Source organism: Zea mays, chromosome 2 (assembly GCF_902167145.1).
Source record: "Zea mays cultivar B73 chromosome 2, Zm-B73-REFERENCE-NAM-5.0, whole genome shotgun sequence".
Lineage (NCBI taxonomy): Eukaryota > Viridiplantae > Streptophyta > Magnoliopsida > Poales > Poaceae > Zea > Zea mays.
In genome coordinates this window covers 214,254,866-214,272,234 of record NC_050097.1, presented here as the reverse complement: position 1 = coordinate 214,272,234, position 17,369 = coordinate 214,254,866, and the positions used below count along the sequence as shown (strand labels likewise).

General features: G+C 45.7%; 1 protein-coding gene and 1 long non-coding RNA gene across 6 annotated transcripts; both read left to right on the top strand.

Moving 5' to 3' along the window:
• Nucleotides 1-5,024: 5,024 nt before the first annotated feature.
• On the top strand, nt 5,025-7,401 carry LOC109939239 (CBL-interacting protein kinase 3). 5 transcript variants are annotated; one of them, XM_035965474.1, is made up of 4 exons: nt 5,025-5,448; nt 5,744-5,945; nt 6,045-6,102; nt 6,283-7,401. In XM_035965474.1, the coding sequence occupies exons 1-4, from the start codon at nt 5,204-5,206 to the stop codon at nt 6,381-6,383; spliced, it is 606 nt and encodes a 201-aa protein (XP_035821367.1). In that variant the 5' UTR covers nt 5,025-5,203; the 3' UTR covers nt 6,384-7,401. The 5 variants fall into 5 exon arrangements, with proteins under 5 accessions (XP_035821367.1, XP_008670512.1, XP_008670513.1 ...); XM_008672290.3 differs by having other exon boundaries at nt 6,040-6,102; nt 6,283-7,380; XM_035965475.1 differs by having other exon boundaries at nt 5,032-5,448; nt 5,747-5,945.
• Nucleotides 7,402-13,536: 6,135 nt separating this feature from the next.
• On the top strand, nt 13,537-16,341 carry LOC103647773 (uncharacterized). Its single transcript, XR_004856427.1, has 4 exons — nt 13,537-15,331; nt 15,443-15,557; nt 15,645-15,867; nt 15,951-16,341. It is a non-coding gene; the product is annotated as an uncharacterized lncRNA (long non-coding RNA).
• The last annotated feature ends 1,028 nt before the right edge of the window (nt 16,342-17,369 follow it).

Sequence of the window (17,369 nt, the reverse complement as noted above, 5' to 3'; positions counted from 1 at the left end):
TATTCATTATACAGAAAATTAGGTAAACAAGATGACGAACTTGTCAAGACCAACATGACCCTCAGCGGTGTTGGAACTGATAGTTCGATCAAAGCCAGGGGAGTCACGTCCGTTGAATTAACCATCGGGACTAAGACCCTTGCTGCTGCATTCTTCGTCGCTGATGTAGAAGGAAATTACAGTTTAATCCTAGGCAGAGATTGGATTCACGCCAATCAATGTATACCTTCTACATTACATCAAATGCTGATACAATGGGTAGGCGATGACATAGAACAAGTACATGCTGATGTATCGGCCTGCATCGCTGTGGCCGATGCCCCTGTACTCTGGACTTATGAGACTGCTACATGTCTCACAGGAGTAGACTTTTCTGATTATCAATTCATAAGTATAGATAAGAAAGGTTTCATTCCTGTAATGCTAGAGCCGATGGAGAATCGGCTAAATCCTAAATAAAGTTAAGTGATGAATACACACAAAGTTCATGAGTCTTTGGTCACGGACAGTTCGGCCGCCAAGGCCGGATGGTCTGGTCTTTCACAAAAGAGTTCGGACTTTAAGACCGAACATCTACCACAGCGAAAAGACAGTATTACAGATGATCCGGTCCCCGAGACCGGAAAGTCCGCCATCACACAAAGATCATCTGATTCCTCTGTGGGGGACATGATAGAGGAATTCAGAGATCTTGATAAACTAGGACAGGGGTTTACATCGGCCGATCCTTTGGAGGAGATTGACATAGGAGATGGTAAAACTCCAAGGCCGACTTTTGTAAACAAGACCCTGGAGACCGATTCTAGAAATGAGATGATCGGTCTATTGAAGGAATATTCAGATTGTTTTGCTTGGAATTACACTGAAATGCCTGGACTAAGCCGAGAAATTGTCGAACATCGGCTGCCTATTAAGCCTGGTTTTAGACCTTTCAAGCAGAAAGCTAGAACATTTCGTCCAGATCTTCTCCCACGAATCAAGGACGAAATCCACCGGCTGCTAGAAGCTAATTTTATTAGACCTTGCAGATACGCAGAGTGGGTCTCCAATATTGTGCCGGTGGAGAAGAAGGAGTCAGGTAAGCTTAGAGTATGCATTGATTTTCGTAATTTAAATAAAGCAACTCCTAAAGATGAATATCCCATGCCCATAGCCGACACATTAATCAATAATGCATCAGGGAATAGAATTATTAGCTTCCTTGATGGTAATGCCGGATATAATCATATTTTCATGGCCGAAGAAGATGCGTCTAAAACGGCCTTTATATGTCCAGGCTTCATTGGTTTATTTGAATGGGTTGTCATGACATTCGGTCTTAAAAATGCTGGTGCTACTTATCAGAGGGCTATGAATCTGATCTTCCATGAGTTGTTAGGAAACACTGTGGAAGTCTACATTGATGATATTGTAGTCAAATCGGCTGAGTTTAGTTCTCATATAGCTGATTTGCGCAAAGCCTTTGATAAAATGCGTCGGTATGGTTTAAAAATGAACCCACGTAAATGTGCTTTTGGAGTGTCGGCTGGTAAGTTTTTAGGATTTGTCATCCATGAACATGGTATAGAAATAGACCCTGACCGAATCAAGTCTATTCGGAATGTGGGGCCTCCGACGTGTAAGGTCGAAGTGCAGAGGTTTCTCGGCAAGGTGAATTATTTACAAAGGTTTATTTCTAACTTAGCCAGGAAGATTGATGCCTTCACCCCTATCCTTCGGCTTAAAAATGATGCTGAATTCACTTGGGGGGCAGAGCAGCAGGAAGCATTTGATCTCATTAAAAAATACTTGTCTTCGGCTCCCGTGTTAAAAGCACCACAAGTAGGAGCACCATTCAGATTATACATTGCAGCTGAAGACAAGGTTATTGGGGCTGTTCTGACACAAGAAACTGAGGGGAAGGAACATGTGGTGACATATCTAAGCCGAAGGTTGGTGGATGCTGAAACAAGGTACACTTTTATTGAAAAGTTATGCTTATGCTTGTTTTATGCATGCACCAAATGTAGATGTTATTTACTGTCTAGTCATTGCACTGTTTCTGGTCAAGCCGATGTAATCAAGTACATGTTGCATAACCCAATTATGAGTGGTAGAATTGGTAAGTGGGCTTATGCACTCATAGAATATGACTTGGCTTATGAACCATTGAAATCTATGAAAGGCCAAGTCGTGGCGGATTTTATTGTAGAACATCGGGTTAATGATATTCATGAACTAGACATATCATACCTCACTATTACTCCTTGGACTTTATATTTTGATGGATCGGTTTGCAATGAAGGGCAAGGAATTGGCATTGTGCTTGTTTCACCAAGTAATGTCTCCTTTGACTTCTCTAGCCGATTGAAAACGTATTGCACTAATAATCAAACTGAATATGAGGCCCTCCTATTCGGTTTAGAACTTTTAAATGGTATGGGAGTAAAACATGTGAAGGTATTTGGTGATTCTCAGCTGGTTGTCCAACAAGTGTTAGAAGAATATCAATGTCTTGATGGTACTCTAAATAGCTATCTTGAGAAATGTTGGAGCATAATCCATTCTTTTGACGAATTCAGTATTCGGCATATCTCTAGAGTTGAGAATCATAGAGCTAACGACTTGGCACAAGATGCATCGGGTTATCGGATAAAGAGAGGGAAATTTCACAAAACTGAAAATCTGATAACCAGTGCAGAGCCAAATTCCCAGGTCGCGGACCGTCCGCGTGTTGACGCCGGACCGTCCGAGGTTACCAGAAAGGTTCTCTTAATTGATTTGGCTGACAATGAAGCCGATGCAAGTGATTGGAGGACACCTATACTTAATTATTTGCAAAATCCCAATATCAGGACAGATAAGAACATTCGACGAACAGCTTTCAAGTATGTTTTGATGAGTGATGAACTTTACCGCCGAACGGTTAATGATGTCCTGCTTAAGTGCTTGGGCCCAGATGATGCTATATTAGCCATGGCCGAAGTACATGAAGGAATTTGTGGTACCCATCAATCAGCTCCAAAGATGAAGTGGTTGTTGCGAAGGTCTGGTTTTTATTGGCCTAGTATGACAGCTGATTGTTTCAAGTACTACAAGGGGTGCCAAGTGTGTCAAAAATTCGGCGACCTACAGTTGGTCCCTGCAGCCGAATTACATCCTATCATCAAGCCTTGGCCATTCAGAGGATGGGGATTAGACTTTATTGGAGAAATTCATCCTTCATCATCAAAGGGGCATCGGTTTGTGTTAGTTGCCACTGACTATTTCACCAAATGGACTGAAGCCGTTGCTCTAAAGAACATGACGCACAAGGAGGTAATTGAGTTCATAACTGAGCATATTATTCATAGATTCGGTATTCCCCAGACCTTGACTACAGATCAAGGTACTTCTTTTATGTCAAAGGAGGTACGTGAATTTGCTGAATTATACAGAATTAAGCTGCTTAATTCGTCTCCATATTATGCTCAGGCCAATGGACAGGCCGAGTCTAGTAATAGGACATTGATTAATTTGATAAAGAAGAAGGTATCTGATAATCCTAAACATTGGCATAAGATTTTGTCTGAAGCTTTATGGGCTCATAGAATATCTAAACATAGTGCTACTAAAGTATCTCCTTTTGAGCTTGTCTATGGGCAGGAAGCAGTGTTACCTGTGGAAATAAGTTTGAATGCTGTCAGGTTGCCAGACAAAATGATCTAACTGCTGCTGATTATTATAATTCAATGATGGATAATATTGATGAGGTGACCGACAAGAGGATGATAGCTTTGGGAGCGATAGAAAAGGACAAGATCATGGTAGCTAGGGCCTACAATAAGAAGGTCAAAGCAAAGTCATTTCAAGTAGGGGATTTGGTGTGGAAGACCATCTTGCCTCTAAGGAATAAAGACCGGAAGTTTGGAAAGTGGTCGCCAAGCTGGGAGGGTCCTTATAAAGTAAAACAGGTAATGTCTGGTAACGCCTATTTGCTACAAACATTACAAGGCAAGGATTTACCAAAGGCTTTGAATGGGCGTTTCCTCAAACAGTACCATCTTAGTATGTGGCAAGATGCCTAAGAGAACCGATGTGATCACATCGAGTTAGTTGCTTTTGGTTCGCCCAGCTCCACCAAAAGGCAGGGGGCATATGTTCGAACCAAAAATGAGCAAGCGGACGGTCCGGCCCTGAGGCCGGACGGTCCGCGGTCCGGACGGTCCGCGCGTGCGCAGAATAGATTAGGGTTCCGAGTTTTGTGCTACGGTTGTTAGCTATATTCGCGGGATTAGCTCGGAATTAGTTGTGTAAAGGGTCCAGCCCCCCTCCTCTATAAATAGAGAGGTCTACGGCCGATTTGTAATCATCAACAATCGAATCAATACAACTTTTATTCGCATTTTATCCTAGGAGTAGTTCTAGTCTAGTTTAGGTTTAGCCTCCCAATCCCCAAATTCTTCGTCTCTCTTCGGCTCTACGTCGATTAGAGGAGTCTAGGTCGGCCGGCCCGAGCCTAGACACCACCTAGGATCTCTCCTCCCCGACGGGGTCCCTCCCGGGAGCGAGATCCAGGCGCCGTCGGCGACTTCCACCGCCTCTGCGTACGCGCGGACCGTCCGGCCCCAGGGCGCGGACCGTCCGGCCGTCAGGCAGAGAAGCCCTAGCCGCGCACCAGGCCGCGGACCGTCCGGCCCCAGGCCGCGGACAGTCCGCCCCTGCGCAGAGAGTACCACCGCGCCTCGCACCAGGCCGCGGACCGTCCGGCCCTACGCGCGGACCGTCCGCCCCTGTGTAGAGAGCACCGCCGCCGGTTCTTCTTGAGTATTTGGCGCTCCGAAAAGGCGTCAACAAGATGTTAACCAGTCAAACTAAAAGGTAACTTCCTACGACTTCCTCTAGAAAGTTAGGTTTCAGCTGTTGACCGGTCAAACGAAAATCTAACTTTCTAGAGTCAAAGTACAAACTCTAGGAAGTTACGTAACTTTCTACGGCTTTACTCTAAGAAATTATGTTTTTTTATTTCTAACCTCCCTCAACTTTATCTCTTCTCTCTTCTCTCACCTTTCTCAGCGTCTCTCTGTCTCCAAGCGCGTCGTCCGCCTCTCCCACGCCCGGCCGCCCCCGCTGAGCCCTCGGCCCCGGCCGCCCCTCGCGCGCCCGGCCGCCCCCGCCGCGCCCGGCCCCGACGCGCAAGGCCGCCCCGGCCCAGCCGCGGACGCCCCCGACGCGCTCGCCACCGATGTGCCCGCCCCCGACTCGCCGTAACGCTCCCTGTGTCGTGTCGTTTCTTGCAGTCCTCTCCTCCCTGCCTCCATATCTCCCACCTCGGCCCTCTCTCCACGCGCTTCACTTCATCCCTGACGCCGACGCCGACGACTCCGGCCGCTCACCCCGACGAACGCGCGCGCGCTCGCACTTTCTGACGACTCCCTCCCCGGCCCGGCTGCCTGTCACTGTCTCTCCCCTTCGTTCACGAAGCAGCAGGTACGGTACGGTACGGTTCGACGTCCTTTTTCATGCGACTTTCTTCTTCCTCGTGCTTCTTCGTCGTCGTCGCAGCTCACACCCTGGGCTTGGGCTGGGCGTGCATGTTTCTTGATCCCTGCTACCTGCTGGAGCTGGACGTTCCAGCGATTCCTCTCTCTTTCTTTGACCCTTGCTACTTTTCTTTTTTTTCTCAGACCAGTTGGAGAAAGACGCGATCCAACAGATTTCTTCCCTTGTATGCCTGCCAATTCTGAACACGTAGCAACTCAACCCTTGTTCATCGATCTTGCAGCAGCTGTAGGATGTACAGGGCTAAGAGAGCTGCTTCGCTCAGAGCGAAGCGCCAGCGCCTTGGCAAGTACGAGCTCGGATGCACCATCGGGGAAGGGACATTTGCCAAGGTCCGGATCGCCAAGAACATGGACACTGGGGATCATGTTGCCATCAAGATCCTCGACAAGGCCAAGGTTCACAAGAATAAACTAGCTGAGCAGGTATACTGTCAAGACTCACGATCGACCTTTTTTTGCACCAGCACACTGCTTCCGTAGATCTCACTGGTTGCCATGTATCCGAACTGCATGGCAGATTAGGAGGGAAATCTATACGATGAAGCTAATACAACATCCCAATGTTGTTCGCCTGTACGAGGTAAAAGCTTCAACTTTCCCTCCTAATTAAATCAAACAATCTAATGTTCCACGATACTGAATTCTAAAAAAACAATCTGATTTTTTTTCCAAATAAACTTCACAATTCAGTTGAATACAAGTTCAGGTCAACCATTTTATTTCGATTGTTTTTTATATTCCTTTTCTTTTCTTATAACAGGGGATGGGAAGTTGAAAGGGAAATGTGCCCTTAGGCCATTTCTAAGTATTTTGGTGATTGAGTATCAACACAAGTGCTTAAATGTGAATCAATACCCATAGATGAACAAAGTGCAAATCTTCAACAAAGGTATGTTTCTAAGTCTTAGTACATTGGTTTTGTGTACTAATATATTTGTCTAAGTATTAGAAACAGATAGAAGAAGAGAAGAGAAGACTTGGCTGTGTACAGCCAAGGGGCTGTTTCGGTCTGGGGCACCGGACTGTCCGGTGGTGCACCGGACAGTGTCCGGTGCGCCAGGCTCCCTCGGCCGAAGAGCCCGCTCTCGGGTTTTTCTCCGGCGACTTCGGCTAAAATTCACCGGACTGTCCGGTGTACACCGGACTGTCCGGTGAGCCAACGGTCGGCCGGGCCAACGGTCGGCCGCGCGATCGGCGCGCGACACGTGGCCGAGCCAACGGTCGGAAGGAAGCACCGGACTGTCCGGTGTGCACCGGACTGTCCGGTGCGCCAGATCTGCAACGGTCGGCAACGGTCGGCTTCGCCATTTAAGGAAATAAATCGGGCACCGGACAGTGTCCGGTGTGCACCGGACTGTCCGGTGCGCCCGACGACAGAAGGCAAGGATAGCCTTCCAGATGTGTTCTCAACGGCTCCTAGCTGCCTTGGGGCTATAAAAGGGACCCCTAGGCGCATGGAGGAGTACACCAAGCATTCCTTGAGCACTCTTGATCACTCACACATCAATCATGCGCACTTGTTCGACATTCTAGTGATTTGAGCTCCGTTCTAGTGTGCTAGTCTCTTGAGCTCAAGTCTGGGTCTTGTGTGTGCGTATTTGCTGTGATCTTTGTGTCGTGTGTGAGTTGCTAATCCCTCCCTTGCTCCGTGATTCTCTGTGAACATCTTTTGTAAGGGCGAGAGGCTCCAAGTTGTGGAGATTCCTCGCAAACGGGATTGAGAAAAGAAAAGCAAGAACACCGTGGTATTCAAGTTGATCATTGGATCACTTGAGAGGAGTTGAGTGCAACTCTCGTCCGTTGGGACGCCACAACGTGGAGTAGGCAAGTTTTGTACTTGGCCGAACCACGGGATAACCACTGTGTCATCTCTGTGATTGGATTCTTGTGGTTATTGTGTTTTGACTCCTCTCTAGCCACTTGGCCATACTTGTGCTAACCCTTAACAAGTTTTTGTGGCTTAAGTTTTGAAGTTTTACAGGATCACCTATTCACCCCCCCCCCCCCTCTAGGTGCTCTCAATTGGTATCAGAGCCGTTCTCTTCAAGAAAGGGACTAACCGCCCGAAGAGATGGATCCTAAGGGGAAGGGAATTGTGATCAACGACAAGGAGAAGGAGTCCTTCGTCAACGAGCCAAGGGATGACAAGTCCAATGACTCGGGCTCGGGCCACAAGCGAAAAGATGGGAAGAAGAAGAAGACAAGACGCATCAAGGAGATCGTCTACTACGACAGCGATGAGTCCTCTTCTTCCCAAAAGGACGACGACCACGACAAACAAAAGACGGTTAACTCAAACTTTTCTTTTGATTATTCGCGCATTCCATATAGCTCAAATGCTCATTTGCTCCCCATTCCACTTGGTAAGCCTCCTCACTTTGATGGAGAGGACTACGGATTTTGGAGTCACAAAATGCGTACTCACCTATTTTCTCTCCATCCAAGCATTTGGGAGATTGTGGAAAGTGGAATAAAATTTGATAGCTCGGATAGCCCTTCATTCATTAATGAGCAAATCCATAAGAATGCACAAGCTACCACTGTTCTTCTAGCTTCATTGTGCAGGGATGAATATAACAAAGTGAGCGGCTTGGATAACGCCAAGCAGATCTGGGACACCCTCAAGATCTCTCATGAAGGGAATGACGTTACCTTGCTCACCAAAACGGAGTTGGTGGAAGGCGAGCTTGGACGGTTCGCGATGATAAGGGGCGAGGAGCCAACTCAGACATACAACCGGCTCAAGACCCTTATCAACAAAATAAGGAGCTACGGAAGCACGCGATGGACGGACCACGACGTCGTCCGACTAATGCTCAGGTCCTTTACCATTCTTGATCCTCATTTGGTGAATAATATTCGTGAGAATCCCAGGTACACCAAAATGTCGCCCGAAGAAGTCCTAGGAAAATTCGTCAGCGGTCGAATGATGATCAAGGAGGCAAGGTATGTGGACGACGCCTTGAATGGACCGATCAACGAGCCGCAACCTTTTGCTCTCAAAGCCACAAGGAACAAGGAGGCGCTACCCAGCAAGGTGGCGCAAATTGAGGCGGCCGGTCTTAATGATGAAGAAATGGCCCTCATTATCAAGAGATTCAAGACGGTGCTAAAGGGTCGCAATGGACAGCCGAGCAAGACTAAGACCAAGGGGAAGCGATCATGCTTCAAATGCGGTAAGCTTGGTCATTTTATTGCTAACTGTCCTGATAATGAAAGTGACCAGGAAAAGGGGAACAAAAGGGAGAAGAAGAAGCACTACAAGAAAGCTAAGGGCGAGGCGCATATAGGCAAGGAGTGGGATTCGGATTGCTCCTCCTCCGACTCCGACAATGAGGGACTCGCCGCCACCGCCTTCAACAAATCGGCCCTCTTCCCCAACGAGCGTCACACGTGTCTCATGGCTAAGGAGAAGAAAGTAAGTACTCGAAACTCTACTTATGCTTCTTCCAGTGGTGATGATTCTAGTGACGATGATGAAATAGACTATTCTAGTTTATTTAAAGGTCTAGATAGAATTACGATTGGCAAAATTAATGAATTAATTGATGCATTGAATGAGAAAGATAAACTCTTAGAGAAACAAGAGGATTTATTGTATGAAGAGCATGATAAATTTTTAGAAGCTCAAAAATCTCATGCTCTAGAAGTTAAAAGAAATGAAATGCTTACTTGTGAATTATCTTCATGCCATGAGACAATTTCAAAATTAAAAAGCATTAACGATGAGTTGAATGCTAAGATAGAAATAGCTAGTAAATCAACAACTTGTGTAGAAAATGTTGTTAATTGCAATAGATGTAAAGACTTTGATATTGATGCTTGTAGTGAACACATAGCTTCTATTGCAAAGTTAAATAATGAAGTGGCTAGTCTTAATGCCCAACTTAAGACTAGCAAAAGTGAATTTGATAAGTTAAAATTTGCAAGGGATGCTTACACAATAGGAAGACATCCCTCAATTAAGGATGGGCTTGGCTTCAAGAGGGAAGCCAAGAACTTAACAAGCCATAAGACTCCCATCTCCACCAAGGAGAAAGGGAAGGCTCCTATGGCTAATAGTGTTAAGAAGAATCATGCTTTCATGTACTATGATAGGAGATATTCTAGAAATGCTTTTAGAGGTCATGATGTTTTTGATTCACATGCTTATGACTCTTATGCTATGACTGCTTCTAGTTCTCATGTTATGCATGGTAGAAATGGGCTTAGAAGAAATGTTGTTCATCAAATGCCTAGGAGAAATGTTGTTAGGAAAGTAGTGAATGAACCTTCTACAATTTATTGTGCTTTGAATGCTTCCTTTGCAATTTGTAGAAAGGATAAGAAAATTGTTGCTAGGAAGCTAGGGGCAAAATGCAAGGGAGACAAAACTTGCATTTGGGTCCCTAAGGATATTTGCACTAACCTTGTAGGACCCAACATGAGTTGGGTACCTAAGACCCAAGCCTAAATTTGCCTTGCAGGTTTATGCATCCGGGGGTTCAAGCTGGATTATTGATAGCGGATGCACAAACCATATGACGGGGGAGAAGAAAATGTTCACCTCCTACGTCAAGAATAAGGATTCCCAAGATTCAATCATATTCGGTGATGGGAATCAAGGCAAGGTAAAAGGGTTAGGTAAAATTGCAATTTCTAATGAGCACTCTATCTCTAATGTGTTTTTAGTAGAGTCACTAGGATATAATTTACTATCTGTTAGTCAATTGTGCAATATGGGATATAACTGTCTGTTTACAAATGTAGATGTGTCTGTCTTTAGAAGAAGTGATGGTTCACTAGCTTTTAAGGGTGTATTAGACGGCAAACTTTATTTAGTTGATTTTGCAAAAGAAGAGGCCGGTCTAGATGCATGCTTAATGGCTAAGACTTGCATGGGCTGGCTGTGGCATCGCCGCTTAGCACATGTGGGGATGAAGAACCTCCACAAGCTTCTAAAGGGAGAACATGTGATAGGTCTAACCAATGTTCATTTCGAAAAAGATAGACCTTGTGCAGCTTGTCAAGCAGGGAAACAGGTGGGAGGAGCGCATCACAGCAAAAATGTGATGACCACTTCAAGACCCCTGGAGCTGCTGCATATGGACCTCTTCGGACCCGTCGCCTATCTAAGCATAGGGGGAAGTAAGTATGGTCTAGTTATTGTTGATGACTTTTCCCGCTTCACTTGGGTGTTCTTTTTGCAGGATAAGTCTGAAACCCAAGGGACCCTCAAGCGCTTCCTCAGGAGGGCTCAAAATGAGTTTGAGCTCAAAGTGAAAAAGATAAGGAGCGACAACGGGTCCGAGTTCAAGAACCTTCAAGTGGAGGAGTTCCTTGAAGAGGAAGGGATCAAGCACGAGTTCTCCGCTCCCTACACACCACAGCAAAATGGTGTGGTAGAGAGGAAGAACAGGACGCTCATCGACATGGCGAGGACGATGCTAGGAGAGTTCAAGACCCCCGAGTGCTTTTGGACGGAAGCCGTGAACACGGCTTGCCACGCCATCAACAGGGTCTACCTTCATCGCCTCCTCAAGAAGACGTCGTATGAGCTACTAACCGGTAACAAACCCAATGTATCGTACTTTCGTGTATTTGGGAGTAAATGCTACATTCTAGTGAAGAAGGGTAGAAATTCTAAGTTTGCTCCCAAAGCCGTAGAAGGGTTTTTATTAGGTTATGACTCAAATACAAAGGCGTATAGAGTCTTCAACAAATCATCGGGTTTGGTTGAAGTCTCTAGCGACGTTGTATTTGATGAGACTAATGGCTCTCCAAGAGAGCAAGTTGTTGATTGTGATGATGTAGATGAAGAAGATGTTCCGACGGCCGCTATACGGACCATGGCGATTGGAGAAGTACGGCCACAGGAACAAGATGAACGAGATCAACCTTCTTCCTCAACTATGGTGCATCCCCCAACCGAAGATGACGAACAGGTACCTCAAGTGGAGGCGCTTGATCAAGGGGGAGCACAAGATGATCAAGTGATGGAGGAAGAAGCGCAACCGGCACCTCCAACCCAAGTTCGAGCGATGATTCAAAGGGATCATCCCGTCGATCAAATTCTGGGTGACATTAGCAAGGGAGTAACTACTCGATCTCGATTAGTTAATTTTTGTGAGCATTACTCCTTTGCCTCTTCTATTGAGCCCTTCAGGGTAGAGGAGGCCTTGCTAGATCCGGACTGGGTGTTGGCCATGCAGGAGGAGCTCAACAACTTCAAGAGGAATGAAGTTTGGACACTGGTGCCTCGTCCGAAGCAAAATGTTGTGGGAACCAAGTGGGTGTTCCGCAACAAACAAGACGAGCACGGGGTGGTGACGAGAAACAAGGCTCGACTTGTGGCAAAAGGTTATGCCCAAGTCGCAGGTTTGGATTTCGAGGAGACTTTTGCTCCTGTGGCTAGGCTAGAGTCAATCCGAATCTTGCTAGCATATGCCGCTCACCATTCTTTCAGGTTGTACCAAATGGATGTGAAGAGCGCTTTCCTCAACGGGCCAATCAAGGAGGAAGTGTACGTGGAGCAACCCCCTGGCTTCGAGGATGAACGGTACCCCGACCATGTGTGTAAGCTCTCTAAGGCGCTCTATGGACTTAAGCATGCCCCAAGAGCATGGTATGAATGCCTTAGAGACTTTTTACTTGCTAATACTTTCAAGGTTGGGAAGGCCGATCCAACTCTTTTTACAAAGACATGTGATGGTGATTTGTTTGTGTGCCAAATTTATGTCGATGACATAATATTTGGTTCTACTAACCAAAAGTCTTGTGAAGAGTTTAGCAGGGTGATGACGCAGAAATTCGAGATGTCGATGATGGGCGAGTTGAACTACTTCCTTGGGTTCCAAGTGAAGCAACTCAAGGACGGCACCTTCATCTCTCAAACGAAGTACACGCAAGATCTGCTAAAGCGGTTTGGGATGAAGGACGCCAAGCCCGCAAAGACTCCGATGGGGACCGACGGACACACCGACCTCAACAAAGGAGGTAAGTCCGTTGATCAAAAAGCATACCGGTCAATGATAGGTTCTTTGCTTTATTTATGTGCTAGTAGACCGGATATTATGCTTAGCGTATGCATGTGTGCTAGATTTCAATCCGATCCTAAGCAGTGTCACTTAGTGGCGGTGAAGCGAATTCTTAGATATTTGGTTGCTACGCCTTGCTTCGGGCTCTGGTATCCAAAGGGGTCTACCTTTGACCTAGTTGGATACTCAGACTCCGACTATGCTGGATGTAAGGTCGATAGGAAGAGTACATCGGGGACGTGCCAATTCTTAGGAAGGTCCCTGGTGTCATGGAACTCTAAGAAACAAACATCCGTTGCCCTATCCACCGCTGAGGCCGAGTATGTTGCCGCAGGACAGTGTTGCGCGCAACTACTGTGGATGAGGCAAACCCTCCGGGACTTTGGCTACAATCTGAGCAAAGTCCCACTCCTATGTGACAATGAGAGTGCTATCCGCATGGCGGAGAATCCTGTTGAGCACAGCCGCACAAAGCACATAGACATCCGGCATCACTTTTTGAGAGACCACCAGCAAAAGGGAGATATCGAAGTATTTCATGTTAGCACCGAGAACCAGCTAGCCGATATCTTCACTAAGCCTCTAGATGAGAAGACCTTTTGCAGGTTGCGTAGTGAGCTAAATGTCATAGATTCGCGGAACCTGGATTGAATTGTAGCATACATGTACTTATGCTTTTGATCATGTTCCTTTTTGCATTTTGTTGCTTATTATGGTGCTCAAGTTGTACAAACACTCCCTGGACCTCACAAGTCCGTTGCAAAGTGATGCACATGTTTAGGGGGAGATGTGTTACAACTTGACCCTTTGAGACTAACCATGTGCTTGAGTTTGATGATTTAGTCTCGAAGGAGGATTGAAAGGGAAAAGGTGGACTTGGACCATGAAAGACTTCCACTGCACTCCGATGAGAGGGTAACTAATTCCAAGTTCATCTCATGAACTCTTATTGCCATTTGCTCTTAATTGACAATTTTGGTGAGGCAATGGGGTTAAAAGGGCCAAGATTGATCCCGTTTTGGTGCTTGATGCCAAAGGGGGAGAAAATAAAGGCCAAAGCAATAAATGGATCAGCTACCACTTGAGAAATTTTGAAAAAGTATAATAGAGCTTTTGGTTTGTCAAAACTCTTGTATTATCTCTTTTGTCAAAAGTTGGCTTCTTGTGGGGAGAAATGTTGATTATGGGAAAAAGGGGGAGTTTTTGAAATCCGTGGTCAAATTCTTTGGAATGACTCTCTTTATGCTTCAATATGTGTGTTTGACTTAGAGATAGAGATTTGAGTTTGATTTGCAAAAACAAACCAAGTGGTGGCAAAGGATGATCCATATATGCCAAAATTGAATCAAAACCAATTTGAGTTTTTATTTGAAGTGATTTTGCACTTGTTCTAGTTGCCTTATGTTGTGTTGGCATAAATCACCAAAAAGGGGGAGATTGAAAGGGAAATGTGCCCTTGGGCCATTTCTAAGTATTTTGGTGATTGAGTGTCAACACAAGTGCTTAAATGTGAATCAATACCCATGGATGAACAAAGTGCAAATCTTCAACAAAGGTATGTTTCTAAGTCTTAGTACATTGGTTTTGTGTACTAATATATTTGTCTAAGTATTAGAAACAGATAGAAGAAGAGAAGAGAAGACTTGGCTGTGTACAGCCAAGGGGCTGTTTCGGTCTGGGGCACCGGACTGTCCGGTGGTGCACCGGACAGTGTCCGGTGGTGCACCGGACAGTGTCCGGTGGTGCACCGGACAGTGTCCGGTGCGCCAGGCTCCCTCGGCCGAAGAGCCCGCTCTCGGGTTTTTCTCCGGCGACTTCGGCTAAAATTCACCGGACTGTCCGGTGTACACCGGACTGTCCAGTGAGCCAACGGTCGGCCGGGCCAACGGTCGGCCGCGCGATCGGCGCGCGACACGTGGCCGAGCCAACGGTCGGAAGGAAGCACCGGACTGTCCGGTGTGCACCGGACTGTCCGGTGCGCCAGATCTGCAACGGTCGGCAACGGTCGGCTTCGCCATTTAAGAAAATAAATCGGGCACTGGACAGTGTCCGGTGTGCACCGGACTGTCCGGTGCGCCCGACGACAGAAGGCAAGGATAGCCTTCCAGATGTGTTCTCAACGGCTCCTAGCTGCCTTGGGGCTATAAAAGGGACCCCTAGGCGCATGGAGGAGTACACCAAGCATTCCTTGAGCACTCTTGATCACTCACACATCAATCTTGCACACTTGTTCGACATTCTAGTGATTTGAGCTCCGTTCTAGTGTGCTAGTCTCTTGAGCTCAAGTCTGGGTCTTGTGTGTGCGTATTTGCTGTGATCTTTGTGTCGTGTGTGAGTTGCTAATCCCTCCCTTGCTCCGTGATTCTCTGTGAACATCTTTTGTAAGGGCGAGAGGCTCCAAGTTGTGGAGATTCCTCGCAAACGGGATTGAGAAAAGAAAAGCAAGAACACCGTGGTATTCAAGTTGATCATTGGATCACTTGAGAGGAGTTGAGTGCAACTCTCGTCCGTTGGGACGCCACAACGTGGAGTAGGCAAGTTTTGTACTTGGCCGAACCACGGGATAACCACTGTGTCATCTCTGTGATTGGATTCTTGTGGTTATTGTGTTTTGACTCCTCTCTAGCCACTTGGCCATACTTGTGCTAACCCTTAACAAGTTTTTGTGGCTTAAGTTTTGAAGTTTTACAGGATCACCTATTCACCCCCCCCCCTCTAGGTGCTCTCAGAAGTAAAGCAAGGATTTACATTGTGCTGGAATTCGTTATGGGTGGAGAGCTCCACGATATCATTGTAAGCCATTGCTTCTTTAATTTCTCTGTCATTTGATCTAATTTTGTTTTTCTAGCCTAAACTTTGCATGTACAAACATGAAAAAAAGAGAGCTTTGTAATGCACAACCAGGCCACAAGTGGGAGACTGAAGGAGGACGAAGCGCGCAGATACTTTCAGCAGCTGATAAATGTTGTAGACTACTGCCACAGGTTGTGTATGTAAGTGGTGGAAAAGCTCATGGAAGGTGAGGACTCTACATATCTTATATTTTTTCATTGGTTGAGTGCAATACATGTATTCTTAATCTGTCGTGATGTTACTTGTTTCGTAGGTACACAATGTTTGCTAACGTTACCGACTCGAGCCAGGTGAGGGTTCAGCATGGAGGTTCATCGAGGTCTGCTGCTCGTAGCTCCCGTCGCTCCACTCAAGATCCAGCAGAAGTGGAGCAACTACGAGAAGAACTTGGTGACATCAGGATTACTTGAAGCAACAAGCTGCGCAACATGAATATTATGCTACACAGATTCAGCAACAGCAAAACACTCATACAAGTAAGTTCAAAATATAATAGCTTTCACTTTAATATATGTATTGATTTAAAACGCTGTTGTGAATGAGTTCGACAAATTTGTAGCAACTAGCACAAGCCCAAGGGATACACGTCCCGGTGCCCCCCACCTCCCGTTCATTATCATTGGTCTTCACCTCCACCAATACCTACATCTCCATCTACCGAACATCAGGTAGGCATATTCATCATCATTTACTTGTTGTTAGTTATATTATGATGTAACTCAGCAAATGTCATTTGTACATGTATATTAGACCCCTCTAGCTACCTTGCCGACGCATGAACAAGAGGACGGGTTAGACTTTGTCGAAACCCTCTTCAATAGTGGAGGTATCGACCATCACTCTTCATTGTAACCTGATGGTGATCGGCGACCGTGAGCTTCCATGTTATTGTGTTCTGATACTTGAGACTTTTATTATGACTATGTATGAGATATTGTCTCTTATTAGTACCGGATGATGAGATGTGTCTTATTATGACTATGGATGAGACTTTTGTGATGTAATTGATGAGACTATGGATGAGACTTTTGTGATGTAATTGATGAGACTATGGATTTAAATATTGTTATGTGATTGTGTGTGAGATGTTTTATGTGAAAATATGTTGTGTTATATAGTTGTTGATATATTTGTTATGTTGTGGAATGTGGTGTAAAATATAAACAACATTTGTAATGCTGGTCAAATTAACTTTCTAGAGGCTTATTAACTTCCTAGGGGCTACAGTAAGTCGTAGGAAGTTAGCTAGCTAACTCTTCCTAGAGGCTACAGTAAGTCGTAGGAAGTTAGCCAGCTAACTTCCTAGGGGCTACAGTAAGCCGTAGGAAGTTACTCGTAGGAAGTTAGTCAGCTGACGGCGCTGACGGCGTGAAGCTACTAACTTCCGAGAATCTTAAGCCGTAGGAAGTTAGCTAACTTCATAGAGCCCTCTAGGAAGTTAAGCTAACTTCCGACAAAAAATTTTCGAGAGCCAAACTTCCGACGGGATGGCTTAACTTCCGAGAGTTTCGCTAACTTCCTAGAGTTTAGGCCTAACTTCCTAGGGTTTAGGCTCTAGGAAGTTTACTATTTTGGTGTAGTGATAGAAGCTGGCTGAAAAGCTGAGCGTTTGGCTGTCCGCAGTAGCTTTTGGTGGTCAGAAGCTGCCAGAAGCCGAACTCTTACGTGAAGCTACTGCTCTATTAGCTGCCAATGCTTTCGTTTTTTTATATAAAAACTATTGGCACCTTCTTGATCCGAAGTGGAGTGTCATTCTTTGCTACATCTTTTTTTTATGATAAGCTATTAAACTGACAGTACTACATATCCGTTGGATCGACCCATGTGATCCACTAGCTAGGGTATATGAACCTATGAGAGATGGTGCTCCAATCGAGCACACATGGTTGAGCCAAGCCTATCATTTTAAAAAGGAACATCAAATTCATTGATTATGTCTAAAAATTATCACATTAATTGAATAAATTTTACAGCATCA